Genomic DNA, 23,200 nt, shown 5'->3' with positions numbered 1-23,200 from the left:
TGAGTTGTTTACTTTCCTGCTTAAAGAACTACCTGCAGGAGGAGAGAACTCTTACAACACCACTACTCTATCCAGAATGCTTTGCTGAGGCCACCAGAGAGTGGAGGAACTCTTGTAGTCTTGAAGGTTGACCAAGTAAAACAACCACCCTAGCTGGAGAAGTATAAACATGGAAAACTTACTCTTCTTACTCATTATCACGGCCCCTTTTCTCTAACTGCATCTTATTTAGAAATGTCATCTTCTCAAGTACCCCCCAGTTCTGCCCTCTGGTCCTGGGTAGACTACATAGACTATCCATGATTATTTCAGTTTAATAGACATATCAGAGCAGTGAGACATGCCAAGCTGATGTCCTTCCGTTGATGGAAAATAGTGCTTTCCAAATAAAGCTAAATCTTTGTGCCCCTACTGGCTCCACAGATGTCCTTAGATCCTGTTAGAGTTAGAAACCAGGTATGAATTGATGAACTATGAAACGTACGTATGAATGAAATAAACACTATGAAAACCAAGTATGAAGCATCACTCTGCATGACCAGACGGGAGAGCATCAATACATTACTACTTTGGTCCAACTTTGTTTTTAGAGCAGTGTTAGGGTCACTGCAAAATTTAACAAAGCATAGGTTTGCCATAAATTCCCTGCCCCCTACCACACACACACACAGGTGAAATACGTTTTTTTTTTTATAGTTGATGAGTCTATGCTGATGAATATGTGTGATAATTGTTTCAGTGCCCACCCCCAAATTAATCTATGCCCACCTACTCCTCCTTACTTCTCTACTTCCAGCAACCATTGATCTTTTAACTTTCTCCATCATTTTGCCTTCAAGCTTGCCATCCTCCTGCCTTAGACTTCTGAGTACTAGCATTACCACTTTGTGCCACCACAAAGGTTGAGATCAAGTCTTCTTTTCCCAACCAGACAGTAAATAATATGGTTTGGGTTTTGGTGGTGGGTTTCAGATGCAGGCACTCTGCCTCTGAGCCACACCCCAAAGTCTTGTATTGTTTTAATATTAATTTGAAGTTCCCTGGTGATAACAAACATGGAGCGGTATTTTCATATGATCATTTGTTATTTGTATATTCCTTGCTAAGATGTCTTTGGATTATTTTTTCACTAGGGTTGTTGGTTTCTTTTTCTCTTTTTGTTGAGTTTATGTTCATTGCCTACTTTGGCTAACAGTCCTTTATCAGACAAATGGTCTGAAAACATTTTTCCGAAGTCTGACTCTTGGGTTCCATTTCTTGCTCTCGTTCTCTCGAATTCTGTCTTGATGGTAAACACCTTTAAACTGTGTTGGCTTTGGTTTGTTTGTTTTGCCTTGTAATTTTTGTTTCATTTCACAGTGCAGACACAAGGCAAGTGCTCCATCCTTGAGCTCTCTGCAGCTCAAGTCACCTCTAACTGATAGCTGAACATGATGTCCTGGTTAAAAAGAATTTCCAGCCGGGCGGTGGTGGCGCACGCCTTTAATCCCAGCACTCCGGAGGCAAAGCCAGGCAGATCTCTGTGAGTTCAAGGATAGCCTGGGCTACCAAGTGAGTTCCAGGAAAAGGCGCAAAGCTGCACAGAGAAACCCTGTCTCGAAAAAACAAAAAAAACAAAAAAAAAAAAAGAATTTCCAGAGGCAGGCCTTTAGTAAAGTGCTAAGTTGAGGGGGGAGGGGAAGCGGCCTAGGGCCTAGGATTTGGTTTTAATCTTTTTAGTGAGCATATGATTCTCAGCAGTGGCCTTCTCAAGTACTTCTCAGTCATCTTCCTCCTCATGGGGCAAAGGATGGCTGTAGCTGTAGCTACCTAGATTTGGTTGTTCTGTTCCCCCAGGTCAGGGAGGCTCTGTGAGAAACTCTGCAGTTAGACATTGGTTAAGTAGTTTCTCCTGAGCTGGTTAAGAAGTAGAATGCGCCGGGCGGTGGTGGCGCACGCCTTTAATCCCAGCACTCGGGAGGCAGAGCCAGGCGGATCTCTGTGAGTTCGAGGCCAGCCTGGACTACCAAGTGAGTTCCAGGAAAGGCGCAAAGCTACACAGAGAAACCCTGTCTCGAAAAACCAAAAAAAAAAAAAGAAGTAGAATGCTCTGGTATATTTCACAATGATTTCTTTCCCTCTACTTCTGCCGGGGGCATCAGGGAATCTTTCTCAGTATTTACTATGAGAACCTGATAAGCTCATAAAAACCTAGGACTCTTCCTTCCCCAATGTTTGGATCCCCTGGAGTTTTTTTTTGTTGTTGTTGTTGTTGTTTTTTTTGTTTTTTTTTTTTTTGTTTTTTTTTGGTTTTTCGAGACAGGGTTTCTCTGTGTAGCTTTGCACCTTTCCTGGAACTCACTTGGTAGTCCAGGCTGGCCTCGAACTCACAGAGATCCACCTGGCTCTGCCTCCCGAGTGCTGGGATTAAAGGCGTACGCCACCACCGCCCGGCTTCCCCTGGAGTTTTTAAAAGTGTGTGTGTGTGTATGTGTGTGTGTGTCTGTCTGTCTGTCTGTCTGTCTGTTTGTGTATGGATGGGCATGTGCACATGAGAACAGGTGCCTCAAGAGGCCAGGAGCATCAGATCCCCAGAGCTCCAGTAACAAGTGATTACGAGTCACCCAACATGGAAGTTACTGGGAATGGAATTTGGATCCTTTGCAAGAGCCCTCTAGCCCTGCCTTGGAGGTTTTTCTCTCTCAGATTCCTCCATACTGAGCCTCCAACAATTCATCACAGTTTACGTTTTCCTATCCCAGCTAAGCCCGGTTCCCCTGAAGGGGAGCCCGTCAGTCTCTCCAGTTGTGAAGGCAGTTCGTTCCATGACCTTAATTTTTGATGAAGGGACAGCTCGAGTGTAGGAGCATGGCTCTGGCAGGCCTTGCCCTTCTCCCCAACTCCCTTTGCATTGCTAAAACAAACAAACAAACAAAAACACATTAGATTATATTCTTGAAGCTAGCCACCAAGGTCTAGTCCCTTATTTGGCCACTTCCTCCTCCTGAGGCCGACTACCAAAGTTCAGCTATCAAAGTATTGAAGTCCAGCAATCAAAAGCCCCCACTTGGCTCACCCAATTAACCTGCCCAATTAAAATTAAACCCCTCATCCTAACACGGGTTTTCCCTTTACCTTTATAAACCACCATTTGCCTATTGGCCATGCATGTCTCCTCTTTATCCAGAGGCCGTCCTTTGTCCCTCCAGAACAAATGTCCCTGCCCTCTCTCCCTTGTCCCTTCCCCTCTTCCTCTCTCTACTGCTTGTCTCTTATCCCTACCCTCTGTGCTGAGAGCTTGGTCTTGGAGGTCCTGGGCCCACAGTTCCTTTCAGTTGAGTTTTCAATTTGTTCAGGAAGATCAAGAGAAATCTTTCAAAGTTCTGAAATGTCAGGTTGGGAACCAGAAACTAAAGTGTAGTATTTTGAGGAGGAGAGTGTTGAGACAGGGTGCAATATTTAAAAGAAAATGTTGAACCAAATCAGTAGTCCCTGTACACACACACTCACACACAAAATAAGAAACATGATTATTAAAAAAATATTTATTAATTTTTACACTTGCTGGGTAGCACAAGACTATTAACACTATAACTCAGTGACTATACAATAAGTGTTCACATTTAAATAACAGCATAGAATCAATACTTTCAACCAATGGGCCAGCTACAGCATCTCATTAGGTGCTTCTTAGCTCCAGATATTTTGAGAATCTTTTTTTGAAAGGATAATTCCAGGTCAGAAAATAATTCAAGAACATCAAAACAGAAAGTCTTTCCAGAAAAACAGGAATCTTACATGATGAAATATCCATTTCTCTGGGCACAGACTAAACAATAAAAATGTAAAAAATCTATATCCAACCCACTTCAAAATATTCACACTGTACTGAATACTGCAGTCTACAGTGTCGTTGATGTATCTGGGGAGAGATCACCATGTAGACATACACATCCCCAAATCAGGCTGTCAGAGGGATTAGACTCTGCCATCCCTTCTGATGCCTCGGGATAAATTCATAAAATACCTGATCTTAAAGTGATGATGTCTTCACTGTCACCCACATCTCTGGTTGATGATAGATATTATGGTATTTATTTACTCCACATAAGAACCAAAAAAGGAAAAAAAACTTAGAAGGAAAAGAGACAAAAAAGTCCTTCAACAGTATTTTTCCTGGGTATTTTAAAACTTAAAAAAATAAATGACACAAAACCAACATTCCTTCAGTGATTGGCTTGTTATTTTAATCACTGGGCTATTCCTGAGAAGAAGGGAGATACCTTGCTGGCTCAAATAAAGAGAATCCAACAGGCCTAATTTATTTATTTATTTTGTTTTGTTTAGTTTTGTTTTGTTTTTCAAGACAGAGTTTCTCTGGGTAGTCCTGGCTATCCTTGAATTCTTTGTAGACCACAGTGGCCTACAACTCAAGAGATCTGCCTGCCTTTGTCTCTCTGTGCTGGGATTAAAGGCATGGGCCACCACACCAGCTCTAACAGCCAAATTTAAATTACAAAAACTCAAACTGTACCTTTGAGATGATCTAGTGCTCTTCGCCTTCCAAGTCCCTCTGGCTGAGACCCTGGGATAGTTAGTTATTACACCACAGGACTTTGGGAACCGGAGTCTTGCATTTTGTGACTTGGAGTCAACATTTCATGTTGAAAATATTGTTACCTTTTTGTTGTCAAAGATACAGAGTCCATTTTCAGTTTCCACACATTTTTGAGGTAATTTTCTCAAGTTCTTTTCATGCCCAAATATTCAGACATAGTCTATGAACGAGATCTCAAAAGGAAAGTGCAGGATCTACATAATAAAGTGACTTCAAAACCAAATATTACTTTCCAGGAAGGCATCTTTACCACACAGAAGATAATCTATTTCTTAATTCACAGACCCAGTTTTCCCTCAGAAATGTAAATAAAATAAATTAGTTAACTTCATTTGAAATGAACTTAGGTCTTCCTGATCTGGAGTGATAAATTCACTCTACAATAATTATTTTTAAAATGTGTGTCACAAAAAGTTGTTAAAATACAGGCTTTTCAGATGTCTTATGGGTACAAGTGGAATGTGCCATAGAAAGAGGGCAATATTCCCCACTAGGGCCACAGCAAACAAGACTCCCAAACAGGAACACGTAGAAGACAACTATCACACAGAAAACTGCTTTCCTCTCCCAACTAACTGTTACTATTCCTCCACACCCATCCTTTTACCTCAATGTATTACAATGGTCCCCTTATTTTTATTTTTGCCCTAAGTGGGAAGTTGGTCATCTTTAACAAGATCTGGGAGAGTTACAATATGCTTGAAATTTAAAATGCTTAGAAAGACGAAAGGCCACCTTTCTACCCAACTTCAAAGAATCTTCATTTTTAAGACAGCATTGAAAGTACTAAAATACACCCAATGCTGTGAACAAAAGTGGGATGTAGGGGCTAGAGTTGTAGCTCAATGGTGGGGGACCTGCCCAGCATGCAAGAGGCCCTGGGTTTGATTCCCAGCATCACAAAAAGTGTTATACATATACCTGATGAACCCAGTAGGAGTAAGAAACTCAACCTTTATTAATGAGCAGTAAATGGATCCTGCGAGGCAGGACAAGGTTTCAGTTCTGTCTGTCTCTCTCTTCATATGCATATGTATATATGTGTCTACATATATATACTGCATATATACATGTAGATACATATATATTCAGTTTATAATATTTAGTAATTTTTCATGGAACTACTATCTCCTTCTTAAACACAGTTAAATATAACCGGAAGCCTGGAGGCAGAGCTTTAATGTGGGGGCTTTAAATCCTGTTGAGATCATGCAGCCTTTTGTCTTCCGGGGAGTCTATGCTTGTGGAAAGTGAGGCCAGATCTGCCTGGGGTCAACATCTGTGGGGAGCACCACCACTGCCCAATAGGTTTCCCCAAACAAGGGAGTTTAAAAACAACTGCCATGATGGTGCCTGACTGTAGTCCCAGCTACTTGGGAGGCTAAGGCAGGAGGATCTCATGAGCCCATGAGTTCAAGGTTACACTGGGCAGCACAGTGAGACCCCATATAGGAGAGAGAGAGAGAGAGAGAGAGAGAGAGGTCAGCAGTAAGAAAATTTTTAGATGACAGTTTTTCCTTCAGAACACCATCATCAAAACTTTATCTTATCATTTTAATTTTTTCATCCAATAAGCTGCCTTTGTTAAATTACTGAAAACTCAAATGCATGAGATAAAGTGGTTCTGACCTAATCACACCCATGAAATAAATGCTCCTCCTCTTTTGATGCCATAGCTTGGATTTCAGAAGTCCAATGACCATGGACTTGGTACATCCTGTGTCCACCTTTGGTATGAACATAATATGCCACTTAGTATTTCCACAAAGGGACAGTAAGGCTTGTCAGTGTGTTCAAAAACGAAAACAAAACAACCAACCAGCTCAAGAGCAAGGCTGAGTTTCTCCATCTGGAAGTCAACTTTCCCTTGAAAGAGCTGCGTTCCATGGCAGAAATCCCAAGGGTTTGAAGAGTCAATAAGGTAAAGATGACCTTGGCAAAAATCACCCCTGGCATATTGTGTCAAAACTGTAGTTCCCAAACTCTTGAGTAAGTAATAAATCTTTAAAAAGAGGTCTAGGTGTTTGAAGCTTCAGATTTCGAATAAAAAGATGTGGTTTGAGCTCTGACTCCAGGTGCAGGATGAAGGCTACGGCTTGGTGATATGCACTTCGCTGCTCCCGTTCCCATTGGTGGTGGTTGTGATGATATACTGTGTGGTCTGTTGTTGGCTGGGGCTTGTAGAGTCCAAGGAGTCACTGTGTGTAGAGGGTTGAACCTGGACTGCACCGGAGAGGGTAGAGGTTTGCTTTTCCTCCAATTCTGGTTGACTCTCTGATAACACATAATGACCCTAGAGCAAAAGAAAAAGATTTTTTAAAAGAGCTGGGGTCTGGAAGAGAGCGAGGGAACTACTGGAAGAGAGGAGGAGCAAGTATTCAAAGAAATACTTCAAGGGGACCCAGATAGGTACCTATGAGAGATGCTTGACCTGTGTCCTTTAGGGAGGGTGGACAGGTCATGGTAATTGACTCCAAAGGTAATTCAAAGGAGCACCTTTGCTGTGTCATCAGCTAACACAATGAGGAACCTTACAGACATTTGTAGCATGGTGGTACCTTACTTGACAAAAGAATTTTTTTTTTTTGAGCCAGAGTTTCTCTGTGTAGCTTTTTGCGCCTTTCCTGGAACTCACTCTGTAGCCCAGGCATGTGCCACCACTGCCCGGCGAGTTTTTTTTAATTAAAAAAAAAAAAAAAAAAAAAAAAGTGCTTTTTAGGAGTTGCTCCTGAGAATTTAGAAATTTTTAAAATGTTGCCAATTAAGTGTTAAAATTCATCCAAAATGAATGACAAAGTCTCTGTAAAGGGGCAGACTGGTGTCTAAGACAGGTCTTCAGCATTAATGGTTCCCAGCTAATGGAATTTCAAAGCCTAATAACATTTGAAATAATACTTAATGGGGCCGAGGAGACAGCTCTGTCAGTTAAGTCTTTGCTGCAAAAGCAAAGAGAGCCGAGTTCAAGCCTAGGACTGGACCCTGCCGCAAAGGCCAAGTGTCGGCACACTCCTAGTAGATCCCGGGCCCAGAAATCCATGAGCTCCAAGTCAGTAAGAGGCCGTTTCATTAAACAACCTGAGGCTGACCTCTGGCTGGCCTACACACACACACACACACACACACACACACACACACACACACACACACACGATATATTAAACGAACCCTGAGTTTTAGTTTTCCAAGTAAAGATGTTTAGAATATACTAGAACAAAGGCTGGTGAGATGGTTCAGCAGTTAAGGACATATGTCCTCTGTTTACAGAGAGAACACAGGTTCAGTTCCCACATCTGAACTCAGCTCTAGAGGATCCGATGCCCTCTTCTGGTCTACTCAGGTACCTGCATTTACATGCATGTACCATACCTACTCCCACAGACATACATAATTAAAAATATTTTTAAATCTTTAAAAATAAAATAAAATTTGCTACCCTCCTCAAGTATGTACATTCTACTTGAGAACAAAGGAAAGGGGTTGGGGTGTAGGTCAGTGGTAGCATGGGTGAGGTCCTGGGTTCAATCTATAGCACACAAAAATAAACAAACAAATAAATAAATATTTTAAAAAGTGCAGGAAGAATATAGTCTTAGAATACGGTGCCTTGCACTGAATAAATTTAAGGGACTCTCACATTGTCTTTACCTTTTTCTCATTTTTTTTTTCCTTTGATCATGAGAATTTCATACATATAAGCTGGGCATTTATTCATTGTATTTTTTTTTTTTTTTTTGAGACAGGGTTTCTCTGTGTAGCTTTGTGCCTTCTTTCCTGGATCTTGCTCTGTAGACCAGGCTGGCCTCGAACTCACAGAGATCCTCCTGCCTCTGTCTCCCAAGTGCTGAGATTAAAGGCTTGCGCCACCACCGCCCTTGTATTAGTTTTTTTAGATGAGCTCTTATATAGCCCAGGCTAGCCTTAAACTCACTATGTAACTGAAGATGACCTTGAACTCCTGATCCTTCTGTTTCCACCTCCAAAAAAGCTTGGATTACAGGCATGCACCACTACACTTAGCTTTACATTAACATTTTTGTTGTTGTTGTTGTTGCTGTTTTGTTTTGTGAGACAGGGTTCCTCTGTGTAACTGTCCTGGAACTCACTTTGTAGAGCAGGCTGGCCTTGAACTCACAGAGATTCGCCTGCCTCTGCCTCCTGAGTGCTGGGATTAAAGGCGTGTGCCACCACCACCTGGCTATATTAACATTTTTAAAGAAATAATATTTCAGACAGAAGGGCAACTGGTCTTCTATGGAAGCAAGATGCTCATAGGTGTCCCTGTCCCTCAAAAGCCCATGTTTTAGTTTTTTGTTTGTTGGTTGTTTTATTAGTTTTTTGTTTTTGTTTTGTTTTGTTTTGGTTTTTCGAGACAGGGTTTCTTTGTGTAGCTTTGTGCCTCTCCTGGAACTCACTTGGTAGCCCAGGCTGGCCTCGAACTCACAGAGATCCGCCTGGCTCTGCCTCCCGAGTGCTGGGATTAAAGGCGTGCACCACCACCGCCTGGCTTTTTTTTTTTTTTTTTAAAGGCAGGCTTTCTCTATGTAGCCCTGGCTGTCCTGGAACTCACTCTGTAGACCAGGCTGGTCTGGAATTCACTGTGTAGACTAGGCTAGCCTCAAACTTATAGAGATCCAAAGGACTCTGCTTCCCAAGTGCTGGGATTAAAGGCATGTACCTACTAACACCCCACCCCTGCAGAGAGCATTTTTCTTCAAGATCTGTATTCTAGGGGCTGGAGAGATGGCTCAGTGGTCAGGAACACTGGTACTTCCAGAGAACCTGAGGTTCAGTTCCCAAAATCTACATGGCAGCTCACAACTGCCTATAACTCTAGCTTCAGGGAATCCCTTGCCCTCTTCTGGCCTTAACAGGCACTGGACACTTAAGTGTACAGTGTATACATATATAATGGGTATATTATGTATGTACATACATAAATGCAGGTACACACACACATAAAAATACTCAATCAAATTTTGAAAAAAATTATGTACTATTCCAAATAACTTAGAGATAAGCCAGCATAAACCCATGAAAATAAAAACATAGTGCATATAATCAACATTGTACCTGCCCAAGTTAAATATGCTAATTGATGGTCATGTCTCCCTCTCTCTCTCTCTCTCTTTTTTTTTTTTTTGAGACAGAATTTCTCTGTGTAGCTTTGCACCTTTCCTGGAACTCACTCTGTAGCCCAGGCTGGCCTCGAACTCAGAGAGATCCGCCTGGCTCTGCCTCCCGAGTGCTGGGATTAAAGGGGTGCGCTGCCACCACTGCCCGGCGATGGCCATGTCTCTTTATGTAGTTAAATTATGTCGAGTAGCTCGGTACTAGCCAAGCATGAATGCTCATGACTATCGTCATACAAGTTCCAGGCCAGCCAGGGCTACATAGCAAGACCCTGTCTCAACACTCCTCTTCTCCCACAAGAGCTCTACAAGCCAGGAATGTTGGTGGTACCTGCCTGTAATCCCAGTACACAGGAAGCTGAAGCAGGAGGATTGCAATTTTAAGGTCAACTTGGTTTACATAGTGAAATCCTGTCTCAAATACACACACACAAAACACACACACACACACACACACCATATAGCTGATTCACTGTATTCTCTCCAGTTAAAGTCCTGTAATATTTATAGAAAGTCCATAAAATTGTAATCGTATGGATAGATCTGGGAAGTCTGTCGTAGTTAGGAGCTGAATCGACATTCCCTGTGCACAAGCCTCCTGAGCAATGCACTAAGGACAAAAGAATAAAGAACCAGTTTGCGAACCATCAACTATGAGAAAACAGACTACAACAGCCCTGGCAGAGACTTACCGGAGTCACGGCTTTCACTTGCCCAGAAGTGACAGGAGTTGCTACGCCACTGTCTGTGATCACAAACTGACCCGGGGGCAGTGTCATCATTTGAATTTCAGATGCTGAAAACAGGAAATAAACAAATTCAGTGGTCTTAGATTTTAGTGTAAGTGCTGTAAGAAGCAAATGCTTCTCTCCTTATATTATGGGTTATATCCCAGTAAGTCCATGAACTGAAAAGACAGTAAAGTGGAATGCATTTAATACACACAATCAGGTAGGCACTGTAACACACACCTTTAATCCCAATACTGGGGAGGCAGAGGCAAGGGGATTTCTATGAGGTCAAGGCCAGCCTTGCCTACATAGTAGTTGCAAGGTAGCCAAGGCTTCAAAGTAAGAACCTGTTTTTAAAAAAATATTATATATACAAAAAGAACCCCACATAAATTACCAAGCATTATAGCTTAGTCCATTCTACCCTAGGCATATTTAGAACCTGTATATTAGCCACAAGAGACAAATCTACCAGGACAAGTCACAGCAACAAAGTAAGACCCCCACCTGAAAAGCAGAAACCCCAAATGGAGACTGTTGTGTTCTTGTCACACCAACAGTAATCCTATGCTGAAAATCCTGCATGCACTGGGCCTGCTGGCCCAGTCTGTAACCCAAGCACTCTGGAGGCTAACACAGGAGGGTCTTGTTGTTGTTGTTTTGTTTTGTTTTTGAGACAGGGTCTCATGTATCCCAGGATAGCCTCAAACTTACTGTGTTGCAGAGAATGACCTTGAACTTCTGAGTTTACAGGCATGTGCTCCCATGCCCAGTTTATGCTCTGCTATGGCTTAAACTCAAGGACTCTTGAATGCTAGACAAATGCTCTACCAGCTGAGCTACATCTCCAGCTTTGGCTACATAGTTTGCTTGAGGCTTGTCTGAGCTCTATGGGACCAAAAAGCCAAGAGAAGAAAGATCCTAAGTGCTAAGTTGGAGACCATCCACAACTGCCAGTGCTCACATTCCTACTGAGATAGTTCCCAAGGTTTCCAACGCTTGCAAGACCTTATGGCAGTGTGATCCCCACCCCTCCTTCATCCTTTTTGTTTTGTTTTTTTATACCCGGTTTCTCTGTGTAGCCCTGACTGTCCTAGAACTCACTCTGTAGACCAGGCTGACCTGGAACTCAGAGATCGGCCTGCCTCTGCCTCTGGAGTGCTGGGATTAAAGGCATGCGCCACCACATCTGGTCTGATGTGATTTCTTTCTTTTTTTTAAATAAATTTATTTATTTATTTTCCCTGACGTGATTTCTTGAGTGACTGGACCTCTAACAATAATTGCATGTGTGTGAAGAGGTTAATACAGAGGGACCAAATATAAGAAACAACCAATGTCTCCTCACTCAAAAGTGGCTTTCCAAATATTCACAAAGATAAATACTCAACTTTTGTTTTGTTTTGTTTTGTTTCCGAGACAGGGTTTCTCTGTGTAGTTTTGGTGCCTGTCCTGGATCTCGCTCTGTAGACCAGGCTGGTCTCAAACTCACAGAGATCCTCTGCCTCTACGACTAAAGGCATGCTCTTGTTTACTTGTCTGTAACAGTGTCTTTCCATGCAGGCCTGGCTGGCCTGGCTATCCTCCTGCTTCTCTGCCTACCAAGTGCTAAGATTACGGGCTGAGGTTACAGGTGTGTGCTACCATATCCAGCATAATTTCTTTTTCTCTGTATAAAATGTTTCTACCTAATTAATGAGTAGGAATAACAGAATCCAATCAGAGTACTACAACTTTGCAAGCCCGATGAAACGAAGAACCTAGAAACTATAAACACTAGTGGCTCCTAACATCACAGGAAGAGAAGCAACCCACCCCCACACCAGCTGAGTGCCCTGGGGGAAAAGAATCTGACCCTGATTAAGCTCTAGATCTAGCTGCTAGTCTACAGGAAATAAACGGAAGTACGTCAAGCAATAACATGAGGATGCTCCCAGCAAAATCCAGACAGGAACTACAGGACATGTAGCCAGTTTCTTTAACACAGACACACCAGCTGCAAGGGGAGAGCAGGGACGTCGTGTGAAAAGAAGCTCCAGAGATGCAGTCAGCTGCAATGCATGGCCCTTGCTCAGACTCCAATTCGAACAAGAAATTAAAAACCTTTCTCAGGCAATCAAAGAAGCATGGATACTGACTGGGTATCAGAACTATATCTGAAGATGTTAAAGAATTATTTCCATTTACACAGAGAAACCCTGTCCCGTGGGGGGGGGGAATGAAAAGAGAAGATTTCTATGTATTTCTTTAGACTAAATAATAGCAATAGCGCAAATATATATATATATATATATATATTCAAATACATATATATAGTCAAATATATATATTTGGGTTTTGTTTATATATATATATATATAGTCAAATATATAATATATATTTGTGGGTTTTTGTTTTTGTTTTTTTTTTTTGGACAAGGTTTCTTTGTGTAGTTTGGAGCCTGTCCTGGAATTCACTCTGTAGAACAGGCTGGCCTTGAATTCACAGAGATCCACCTGCCTCCGCCTCCCAAGTGCTGGGATTAAAGGCGTGCGCCACCACTGCCCAGCTGTAACAATATTTTTTTTTAAATGTTTTGGACTAGGGATTGCTCAGTAATATAGCACGTACTTAGCATATGCAAGGCCTTGTGCACCAAAACCCAAAGTTTATTGTGGGTTTTTTTTTTTATTTATTTTCTTTTTGGTGTTTTGTTTCTCTCTCTCTCTCTCTCTCTCTCTCTCTCTCTCTCTCTCTCTGTGTGTGTGTGTGTGTGTGTTACATGCATGCACATGTGGAAGTTAGAGGAAGACATCACTTATCTGCCTGTTTCAACTGTATTCCCCGTATTACAACAGGGTCTCTCACTGAACTTGAAACTCCCTTTTCACTGGGCCGCTGACCGGTGTGCTCCAGTATCTGCCTGTATCCACTTCCCAACTGGGGTTACAGGCGTGAGCTTTTATTTGGGTACTGGGATTTGAACTATGATCCTCATACTTGTGTAGCAAGTACTCTCACCCACGAAGACGCTTCCCCAGCCTCCTCTCTGTTTTTTGGAGACAAGGTCTCAAGTAGCCCAGGTTGAGGCTGAGGATGACTTTGAATTCCTGAGTTTCCTCCTCCACCTTCCAAGTTCTCAGATTACAGGTGTGTGCCACCGTGTTCAGTCATTTCATTTTAGATACATACTAAAATGTTCAGAGCAAAAGGATGTAATAGTTGGGGGTTGGGGAGAAAGATAAGGCAAGGCTAAGCAGGACTTGGGAACTGGTTAAGGCAAACAGAGGGTACACAGGGTTCATATACTGTGCTCTCCACTGTGCATAACTCTGGAATCTTTTCCTAATAAATCATTTCAGTCCCAGAACATTTTTCTCAAGTTAGAATGTTAATTTGTGCTATGATTACTGTATGTATATACATCATTTCACTTTCTTAAGTAAGTGTAAATATCAGTCGATCTGCCAGGTTCTACTGGCATTTACTGAGTAAATGTCTTTTCCTGACAGAAACTAGAATTAGTCCTCATTGCAATCACCAATATTTCACTGAAAAGATTGGAAACATAACTAAACAGTAGAGCTTGCTCTTGACTCCAGGCCAAATCTACAAAACACAGACAAGGATGATCAGAACAAAGACAGGCCCTCCCAAAGAAACCAATGATAGAAGGTCAAAATGTGGTAGTGCATGGCTGTAATCCCAGCACTTGGGAGGCAGAGGCAGGTTGTTCAAGGCCAGCCTGGTCTACATAGCAAGTTCCACAGCTACATAGTAAGACCCTGTCCAAAAAAATGATCAACTTTCCTTTCTCGGTCAGCCTCTAGTTCTCCTACTTGCTACTGCTGGGGTCTGTCATCTGGATTTCTGATCCTTCACTATCTGCAGTGATAAAGCTCTCATAGCTGCCAACTGATACCCAAGGCTCTTATCCAACTGCTGTACAGCTATGTCTTCCAGGGAGAAGAGAGGTAGCCTCCCAAGGAATCCTACTGGGCTCAGGAAGTCCAAGAAATCCACCAGGTCCTGGAAGTGTAGAAGTTCCAAGACTCACAAGGCCTTCCTACGCTGGGAAAGCAGCTGGAGAAGAGGCCCTCCATGGAACTAACTGCAAATTAGACAGGGAGCTCCAAAGATGCTGCTCTCATGGGTCACCATCCATGCTGGAGATGGCTCTGGGGTGATGAAGCTGCCTCTGTGTCACCTGTAAGGAACCTTTCATCCATGCTCCTGTAGGCAACCCCAACATACTCATGAGTTTGCCAAGCTAGACTTGGGTGGAACACTTTCTGTCTGTCAGTGCCCCATCTGGGATAAACAGACATGTCCTCATTTTCTCCAGGAAAGGTCACACAGCCTCACTGGCACCTCAACAGGGACTGACAGAAGCAAAATGAGTTGAGAAGAGTGGCTGCATCGCAATGGTCGGTGACACATGTGCCTGAAGCCAGTCCAAGTGAGGGTTGTGCATCTGCGGGAGCAATCTCAATATGACTACCTTTTCCCATGACATACAGGATGATGTGCCTCTCCGCTATAGTGGCAACTGCGTGTTTTCAGAAATAGATGACAAGATACGTAGCCAACGCCAAGCTATTTGAGAGCAGGGGTGAGGGGAGAGCAGATCCCAGGACGGCCATCTTCCTCTCCATAACATGGAGTAGCATATCCTGATGATAAGTGAGGTCTACCACATAAGTACAGGAATGTCCCTCCCCAACAGCTGATGTGTAAGAGAATATATGTCGGTCCCTGAAAGTAACATGTTTGAGATAAGAGAATAAACAGACTGTGACAGTTGTTGTATGGTCTTTGCTCCGGGCAATAAGACACTCATGCAGCCGAGGCTAAACTGTCTGTCCAGAAGGAATTTTCCCATGTAACAGTGGAGTTACAGTGGGAAAAAACATAAGGATGCCACCCTCAGCACTCACCTCTGATTTTGTGGGGGAAATGGGAAAACGGGAGGATGAGATGAAGTTATTGGCTTGTCATATTTTAGAGCTCATGGAATGCATGGGAAAGAGAATCCAAAAACTTGGAACCTGTGGGAAGAATTAGACAGCAAAAAAGAAGAAAAGGAGTAGAAGCCATAGAAGAGACCTTAGGTCTGACCTTTAATACAGAGGAAGAGAAAATCTGATTCAGCATGTGGATGAGTGAGCTTAATCATGGCCAGCACAGGAAACTATGATGACCAAGAGTTACTCTGCCTCTGAAATGCTAGACTGGGAAAGACTTTTAAACAAGAAATGAAATAACCTTGTCTCAGTCTGGATTATGGAACTGTGGCATGTAGGGACAGATGGGATCAGTCTGAGTGCTACAGAAGCAGAGAAACTAAGAAATAAGACTGTCTATCCTTCCTTGAAACAGATGCTGTATAATCTAACACAGACCAAGGAAATAGGTGTCTCATAGACTGGCTCATACAAGCCACCAGAGACACTTGGTCATCACTGTTTGGGGTTCCCATCAACATCAGGAACCAGAGGACAATAGTGGAAGGGCAGTTATTACTAAAGAAATTGAGTAAGAGAGAGGCAGAGCTTGGTACTCAGGTCACTGGTTCACGTTCTACTGTGTTCACCAGAGTTAAGAAGTTACTTCAGGGCTGGAGAGATGGCTCAGAGGTTAAGAGCACTGGCTGTTCTTCTAGAGGTCCTGAGTTCAATTTCCAGCACCCACATGGTGGCTCACAACCATCCGTAATGAGATCTGGTGCCCTCTTCTGGCCTGAAGGGATACATGCAAGCAGAACACTGTATACATAATAAATAAATAAATCTTTAAAAAATAAAAAATAATCCCAGAACTTGGGAAGCTGAGGCAGGAATTCAAGGCCACCTGGTATGTTCCAGTGCAGGCCTGCTTGAGCAAACAAAAACAAAAAACAAAAGCAAGCTCATAATAAAAAGCATTAAAAAAAAAAAAAAAGAAGTTACTTCAGCATGGACTTAGGGACTGGTAGAGAGTTTTGGTGACTTTGCTGTGTCCCATAGCAAGATATGATGTTGATGAAGAAGGAGAGGCTCTGGCAGATCTGAATGACTTAGTGCAGCAGACCCATCAGGTTTATAAAGTACAAAAGTGATCAGGAGGGAGATGAGAGAGGAACAAAGCAGACAAAGGAGCCTGTTGAGTCACTCAAATGCAAATGCAGAAAGACTTGTGTCACAGTGACATTCCTAGGAAAAAAGCTGACACTAAATCAAATGCTGTGTTAGTGAACCTAGAAGGCTTTAAAGCTAGAGCTATAGTTCACAGAAGACATAATGATAAAAAAAAAAAAAAGGTGAAAAAGATTTAAGCTTATTCTAGGGGAAACCAGTTAACTAAGTAAAATATGCTACATAAATTGTTCTCCTGAAAGTATACTGGGTGTGGAGATTATCCACTTAGCCTTGACCCTTTCAGCAGCCAGCCACAGTGCTGGCCTGTCAGAGCAGAGCTAGAAAGCCAGTTCAGTGGCAGGCACATCAGGATAGAATGGGAGTCCTGGTCCCCACTTAGGCCTGAGTCTAAGACCCACCAAGATGTCTGGGGCTGGGGATCCCATGCAGTAGCATTACCCCGGGAAAAGAAGGCTGGAAAGTCTTTGTGGGTTTCCACTGAGGCAGGAAATCATTGTGGAAATCCATTGCGGGCAAATGGAGAAGTGTCCTCCTCCATGCTGCTACACCCAACACTGCTCTTTCCACAACTGATGCCAGTGATGGACTTTTTCATGCTATATTAGACCTTTGTAGTATCCCCTTAGTCACTCAAGACCAAAGAACGCTTGGAGTGGACAGTAGCAGGCCTTAGAGCTCCTGCACTCCCCCCTGTAAAAAAAAAAAAAAAAAAAAAAAAAAAAAAAAAAGGTTCTATTATATAAAGCCCACTGTATCTCACGGATTTGGGAAAGTATCTTAAAGAACAGCGAAATCGCCGGGCGGTGGTGGCGCATGCCTGTAATCCCAGCACTCAGGAAGCAGAGGCAGGCGGATCTCTGTGAGTTCAAGGCCAGCCTGGTCTACAGAGCAAGCTCCAGGACAGGCTCCAAAGCTACAGAGAAACCCTGTCTCGAACCCCCCCCCGCCCCCCCCCCCAAAAAAAAACCGAACAGCGAAAACAACAGTTGAAGAGTCTAAATGAAGGCACATGGTATGGACGGGAAAAGGAGTTTCCTCGGAGCTATAGCTATTGAATAAAAGCACAGTATGAGTTGTTTGCCAGGGGGTCCCTAGAGACCTACAAACCATAACGCTATCGCCACTGCTGTTGGTTGCATGCCAAAACAAGGTGGTAAGACCCTATTGCTTCAAACACTGTACTTCTTGGCTCTAGGGCGTGGAAGGCTGGAATGAGGTTGGAAGCTCCCTTCTGCTAGCTGGCTTTCACTGTTCTGACTGCATGGAAGGCCCAATACACTGGAAGGAACTTATGCCTGATATTGTAAAGCCAGGACAAAATTTGTAACTGGAGAGATCATAGACTGTTACGAACTATGTACACAGGGGAGCCAAGGCTGGCAGGACCAGGGCCCACCACGTGGAAAGTCATTCACACCTAGGCACTGCAGCATCTGCTCGGAAATGGTTTATTATAATAGGAGATAAAGAGGCAGAGAAGACATAAAGGAGAGAGAGAAAGAGAAGTGTGCACACCTCACGGCGGGAAGGAAGAAAGCAGAAGGGAGAGAGGTCAAGGGTGCGAAACCTCATGGGAGGAAAAAGTGGAAGAGAGAGAGGAAGAGGAGGAGTTTTTCCATAGAATGAGGCTTTTACGTGAGGATGCAGGGCAGTGCCAAGGGGTGGGATTTCAAGGGGCAAATCAGAATATCGACAATAGACCCCAGTGGGGAAGTAACTGTATAGACAGATGTGATGTGTCTGTCTGTCAAACTCTTCCTCACCATTTGTGTTTATGGCTCTTTTTTGCAGGGACTAGTGCTTACTGCAGAGAATCCTTACTGGTCAAACTTCTAAGACTATGGTGTGTTATAGTAATCCAGTAGCTCAGCCAGAAATGAAAGAAAATAATCAGGCATCTCTATCACTTGCTCCATGACTCAGGAAACATGGTGGAAAGGGGCAGAAAGAATGTAAGAGCTGGGCTGGAGAGATAGCTCAGAGGTTAAGAACACTGGCTGCTCTTCCAAAGGTCCTGCCTTCAATTCCCAGCACCCACATGATGTCTCACAACCATACATAATGAGATCTGGTGCCCTCTTCTGGCCTGCAGGCATATATGCAGGCAGAACACTGTATACATAATAAATAAATCTTTTAAAAAAAAATGTAAGAGCTGGTAAAAGGCCTAAGTGTTGTGTAGCCAAGGGAGACTTACAAGACTTGGAGAGCCAAAGAAAAGCATAGGGCCCACAGAGTGCAGTGGCTACAAGCTCACCAGGCCTCTCTCCTGAGTTATAGAAGCAGTGAAAATTGCTGGGGAGAGACTCTCTCCAGCAGAGCTGACTACAGATCGGGTAGACAGCTCCCGGGATGCAGATCTTATGAGTTGTCACCTATGCTGAAATGGGCGTTTGGGTGATGGACCTGCTTCTGAGTCGTCAATAAGTAACTACACCTATAAGTAATCCTCCTGCAGATAATCCCAGCAAACTCACTGGTTCACTAACCTAGAGTTGGGTGGGATCACTTCTGTGAGTTGTTGTTGGTGCCCTACCTGGGGTGAACAGAAGTTTGTTCATGTTCAACCAAGAAGTTGTCAACTCTCACCCCTGACAATCAACCTTTTCATGCTTCCAGAGCATGAACCTCAGGATTCCAGAACATACTTCTCATATATACTAACCTCTCTGCTACATGATAATCTCAAAGCCTTTAGGAGAGGCAAGACAGTAAGGTGCTTTAGCATGTAAGCTCTGGAGCCAGGATTCTTGGATTCCAATCTTCTGTTGATTAGTTATGTCTCTTGGACAAGTTATTGTATGTATATATTTTGATATACCTGGGTTAGAGTCATTCCTGCCACACAAGAAGATCTGAATGAAGTTGTATGAGGTTATTTAATGAAGTAGTATGAGGTTATTACTATTAACATCAATATTAATCTTTATATATTGTAGTGGATGAGATGAAAATGGCCCTGATAGGCTCATAGATTTGAATACTTGGTCCCCAGTTGGTAGAGCTGTTTGGGAAGAATTAGGAGGTGTGTCCTTGTTGGAGGAGGTGTGTCATGGGGGATGGGCTTTGAGGTTTCAGAAGTCCACGCCATTCCCAGTTAGCTATTTCTGCTTCATGGTTGTGTTTCAACATGTAGGCTCTCAGCTACTGCTCCAGCAGGATGCCTGTCAGCTGCCATGCTCCCCACCATGATAGTCCTGGACTCTAACCCTCTGGAACTGTGAGTCCCAAATTAAACACTTTCTTATATAAGTTGCCTTGGTCATGGTGCTTTGTCATGACAATAGTAAAGTAACTAAGACACATATACCCAGGGTCAAGCATAGTGATTAGTACATAAACAGGCATTCAATGAGACTCTGGGTTTGATTCTCAATATGAAAAAAAAAAGTACTGGTAAAAGGGATGAAGCATCACCACCAATATAGCCCCTATCCATCTATTCCACACCTTAAGTCACCTCTTCACAGATTCCAATAACATATGTAAAATCTCTGGAAATATCAGACTGGCATTCTGGATCAAAACACTGACCTGAATTTTGCTTTGACATTCATTCAAATACACATACCATAGAGAACTAAAAATGAGCAACAGATACTTCAATCCAAAAACCTATTATAAAGCTGATGAATTAAGACACATGGCCAGAGATTTCCCCACCCATGGACTGTCCCGTTCTTCTTACAATAACCACGGAAGGAGTTCCAAGCATTGGGGAGGTATGTGTGTTGTACGGAGGAATTCTGCTGCTGCTGTAGAGCCTGCCCTTGTGTGGAAGAACTGCCTTGGATATGAGAAGGGCTGAGCCCTGGCTGTGCTTGCTGAGCAGAGGGACTCAATGGCTGCCCAGCTACCTAGGGAAAAAGAAAACAAAAGAAGGAAATGTGAAGTTCCAGTAGACTTCAGACTCCTAAGTAATCTTTTAAATAAGAGTAGAATTAATGAAAAGCAATCATAACTCTGAAACATTGTATTGTTTTCAAAGGGTAATCTACAAAGATATTAAAACAATTAATTTCAATAAAATTGCCAGGAAGGCAAATGAGTGGAAGTATATAATTGCTTACCTAGCTAAGCTTAAACCAAAAGAGGTGAAACCGCTTGCCTACTCACAAAGGTAACCACTGTGTATAAAACACAGCCCAGAAGTCATGGGTTCCATTGAATTGCCTTGGCCAGTCCACCCAGTGTACAACTAAGCGTAGGTGCACACCAGCTATCTGCTGGAGAAGCCGTCTCCCAATTCCAGTGTCAAGTCCACACTCCACTATCTGCCATTAAGGCCTTTGTAGTCCAACTCCTAACTACTTTCCACCTCTTTCCAAATATCACTTCCTGTTCCTAAAAAGAATAACAGTTTCCTATAAATGCGTTATAATTTCCCATCTCTTTGTATTCAAATGTTATTATTCAATTGTACTCAAAATGCTATTTAGAACATAATGCTTTCCCTCAATGTCGGGCCAAACATTAAAAGACCTAATTAAAAAACTAAAGGACAGACGTGTCCTTGATACCCAGCTAACCAGAGTTGTTCCCTTCTCTGAATTTCCATACCTTTCTCTACCTCTAAGTGACAGACTCAACCTTATTCCACAATCATTGTCCCAAGTCACAGAAGCAATTGACCTACTGCTGTAGAATGGAAAGGCTGGTGTTTTGTTTTGATTTGGGGATCATATACCACAGAGCTCCCCTGGCAAGCCAGTAACTTCATAAAAAAATGTTTGCAATTACAACATAAAAAGTAAGGGCAACAGTAAAACTGATAAAGTGCAACTATAGTGACATCATCTCAATGGCCAAAGATAATGAGTTCACTGCTATTAATCTGATGGTCCCTGACGGCACCTGAGCTCACTGCATGCATCACCTAAGGAGAAATATACCTGGGAGGATGACGGAGCTGCAGCGGTGGGCTCTGTGACCTGGATGTGCTGCACCTGGATGGCATGCTGCGTGTAGGTCTGAGGATCATGCAGCTGGCCGACATCCACGGTGGACTGCTGAGAGTGCTGTGGGGAAGTGGCCTGGAGGGAAAAAAGAACGGAGTCCAAACCGAATACATACTAACTAAGGTTAAAAGAAATCCCCTAGAGAGAGAGGTCACCTGGGAGGCAAAACTGGAGAGAGGTTTTGAGTGTGAGGCCAACTGGGGCTATGTAGTGAGACTCTGTCTTCCAAACAATAAATCAAAGTTTGGGCTTGGTGGTGTATGTCTTTAATACAGCACTCAGGAGGCAGAGGCAGGTGGATCTCTGTGAGTTTGATGCCAGCCTCATCTACTATAGAGCTCAAGGCCAGACAAGGCTACATCAGTAAGACCCTGTTTCAAAATAAACAAACAAACAAACAAAAACAAAAAAAAACCTAAAATAAGTAAATCAAGTAAAGAATTGTGGGTGACAGGGTTACAGTGATAACTACCAATTTTCAAACATTTAAACTGTATTGGTTTCAAATGTTTTAGAATGAATAATTTGAAAATGACAATGTTCACTTACGTCTTAGGTCTGCTTCCTTACGGCATAACTGCTATGGGATGGTCTGTATGTCAAATGTGTTGCTGATTGGTCAATAAATAAATCACTGATTGGCCAGTGGCCAGGCAGGAAGTACAGGCGGGACTAACAGAGAGGAGAATTGAGAGAACAGGAAGCTGGGTGAGGGAGACACTGCCAGCCGCCACCATGACAAGCCGCATGTGAAGATACCGGTAAGCCACAAGCCACGTGGCAAGGTATAGATTTATAGAAATGGATTAATTTAAGCTGTAAGAACAGTTAGCAAGAAGCCTGCCACGGCCATACAGTTTGTAACCAATATAAGTCTCTGTGTTTACTTGGTTGGGTCTGAGCAACTGTGGGACTGGCAGATGAGAGAGATTTGTCCTGACTGTGGGCCAGGCAGAAAAACTCTAGCTACACATAACTAAAGGGAACAGCAGTTCTGACAGACATCCTTCTCTAGTCTCCAGTGAGCAAGAGTGAGTTAGTCACTGTCTAGTAGAGGACACAGTAATAGCTCTATTCCAGATGGAGCCGACTGGGGCTGGAGGGATGGCTCAGCAAGTAAGAGTACTTGTTGTTCTTCCAGAGGACCCGGGTTCAGTTCCCAGCACCCACACCTCACAATCACCTGTAACCCCAGTTCCAGAGGCTCTAACACCCACTTCTGACCTCCACAAGCACCAGACAGAATGTTTTAATATATATAATAATAATATATACTAAAGGAGCTGATTGATATGAAGACTGAATCAAAATTACTCCCTAAAACCTCTCACTGGAATAAATTATTCAATGCCCACATAGGTATTTCTCAAACTAGCTCATCGTGAAATAGTCAGCCAGGTTACTAAGAGACAGGATATTGCTAGTGACACCTATTTCTGGAAGAGGCGTCACTAGAGCTCTACCAGCTGGCTGAGACACACAGGAGCTGAGACCTTCTGACCACAGCAGAAACCTCTTACTCTTCTGAGCCCAGAGCCATCATTAGGGCAGAAGGAAGAAGACAGTGGAGATGTTATTCTCCTAATGCCTCAAACCCAGCACCTCTACACAGCTGCACCCCACGGAAAGCCAATGATGCTTTCGGTGACCCCTGCTATATCATGTTGGC

The 23,200-nt window shown here is 43.0% G+C and overlaps 1 protein-coding gene across 1 annotated transcript in view; it reads right to left on the bottom strand.

Annotated features, from left to right (window-relative positions):
• Nucleotides 1-6,620: 6,620 nt before the first annotated feature.
• Nucleotides 6,621-23,200, bottom strand: part of Prdm10 (PR/SET domain 10) — a 103,869-nt gene continuing 87,289 nt past the window's right edge. The window contains exons 19-22 of the mRNA XM_059267564.1: nucleotides 21,466-21,606; nucleotides 20,262-20,430; nucleotides 10,419-10,522; nucleotides 6,621-6,890 (exon numbers count right to left, since the gene is read on the bottom strand). Coding sequence (XP_059123547.1) covers nucleotides 6,687-6,890; nucleotides 10,419-10,522; nucleotides 20,262-20,430; nucleotides 21,466-21,606 — 618 coding nt within the window. The 3' untranslated portion in view covers nucleotides 6,621-6,686. The remainder of the gene's footprint in view (nucleotides 6,891-10,418; nucleotides 10,523-20,261; nucleotides 20,431-21,465; nucleotides 21,607-23,200) is intronic.

Source organism: Peromyscus eremicus, chromosome 7, assembly GCF_949786415.1.
Source record: "Peromyscus eremicus chromosome 7, PerEre_H2_v1, whole genome shotgun sequence".
Classification (NCBI taxonomy): Eukaryota; Metazoa; Chordata; class Mammalia; order Rodentia; family Cricetidae; genus Peromyscus; species Peromyscus eremicus.
The sequence above is the reverse complement of the archived record's forward strand: the minus strand, read 5'-3'. Positions and strand labels throughout refer to the sequence as shown.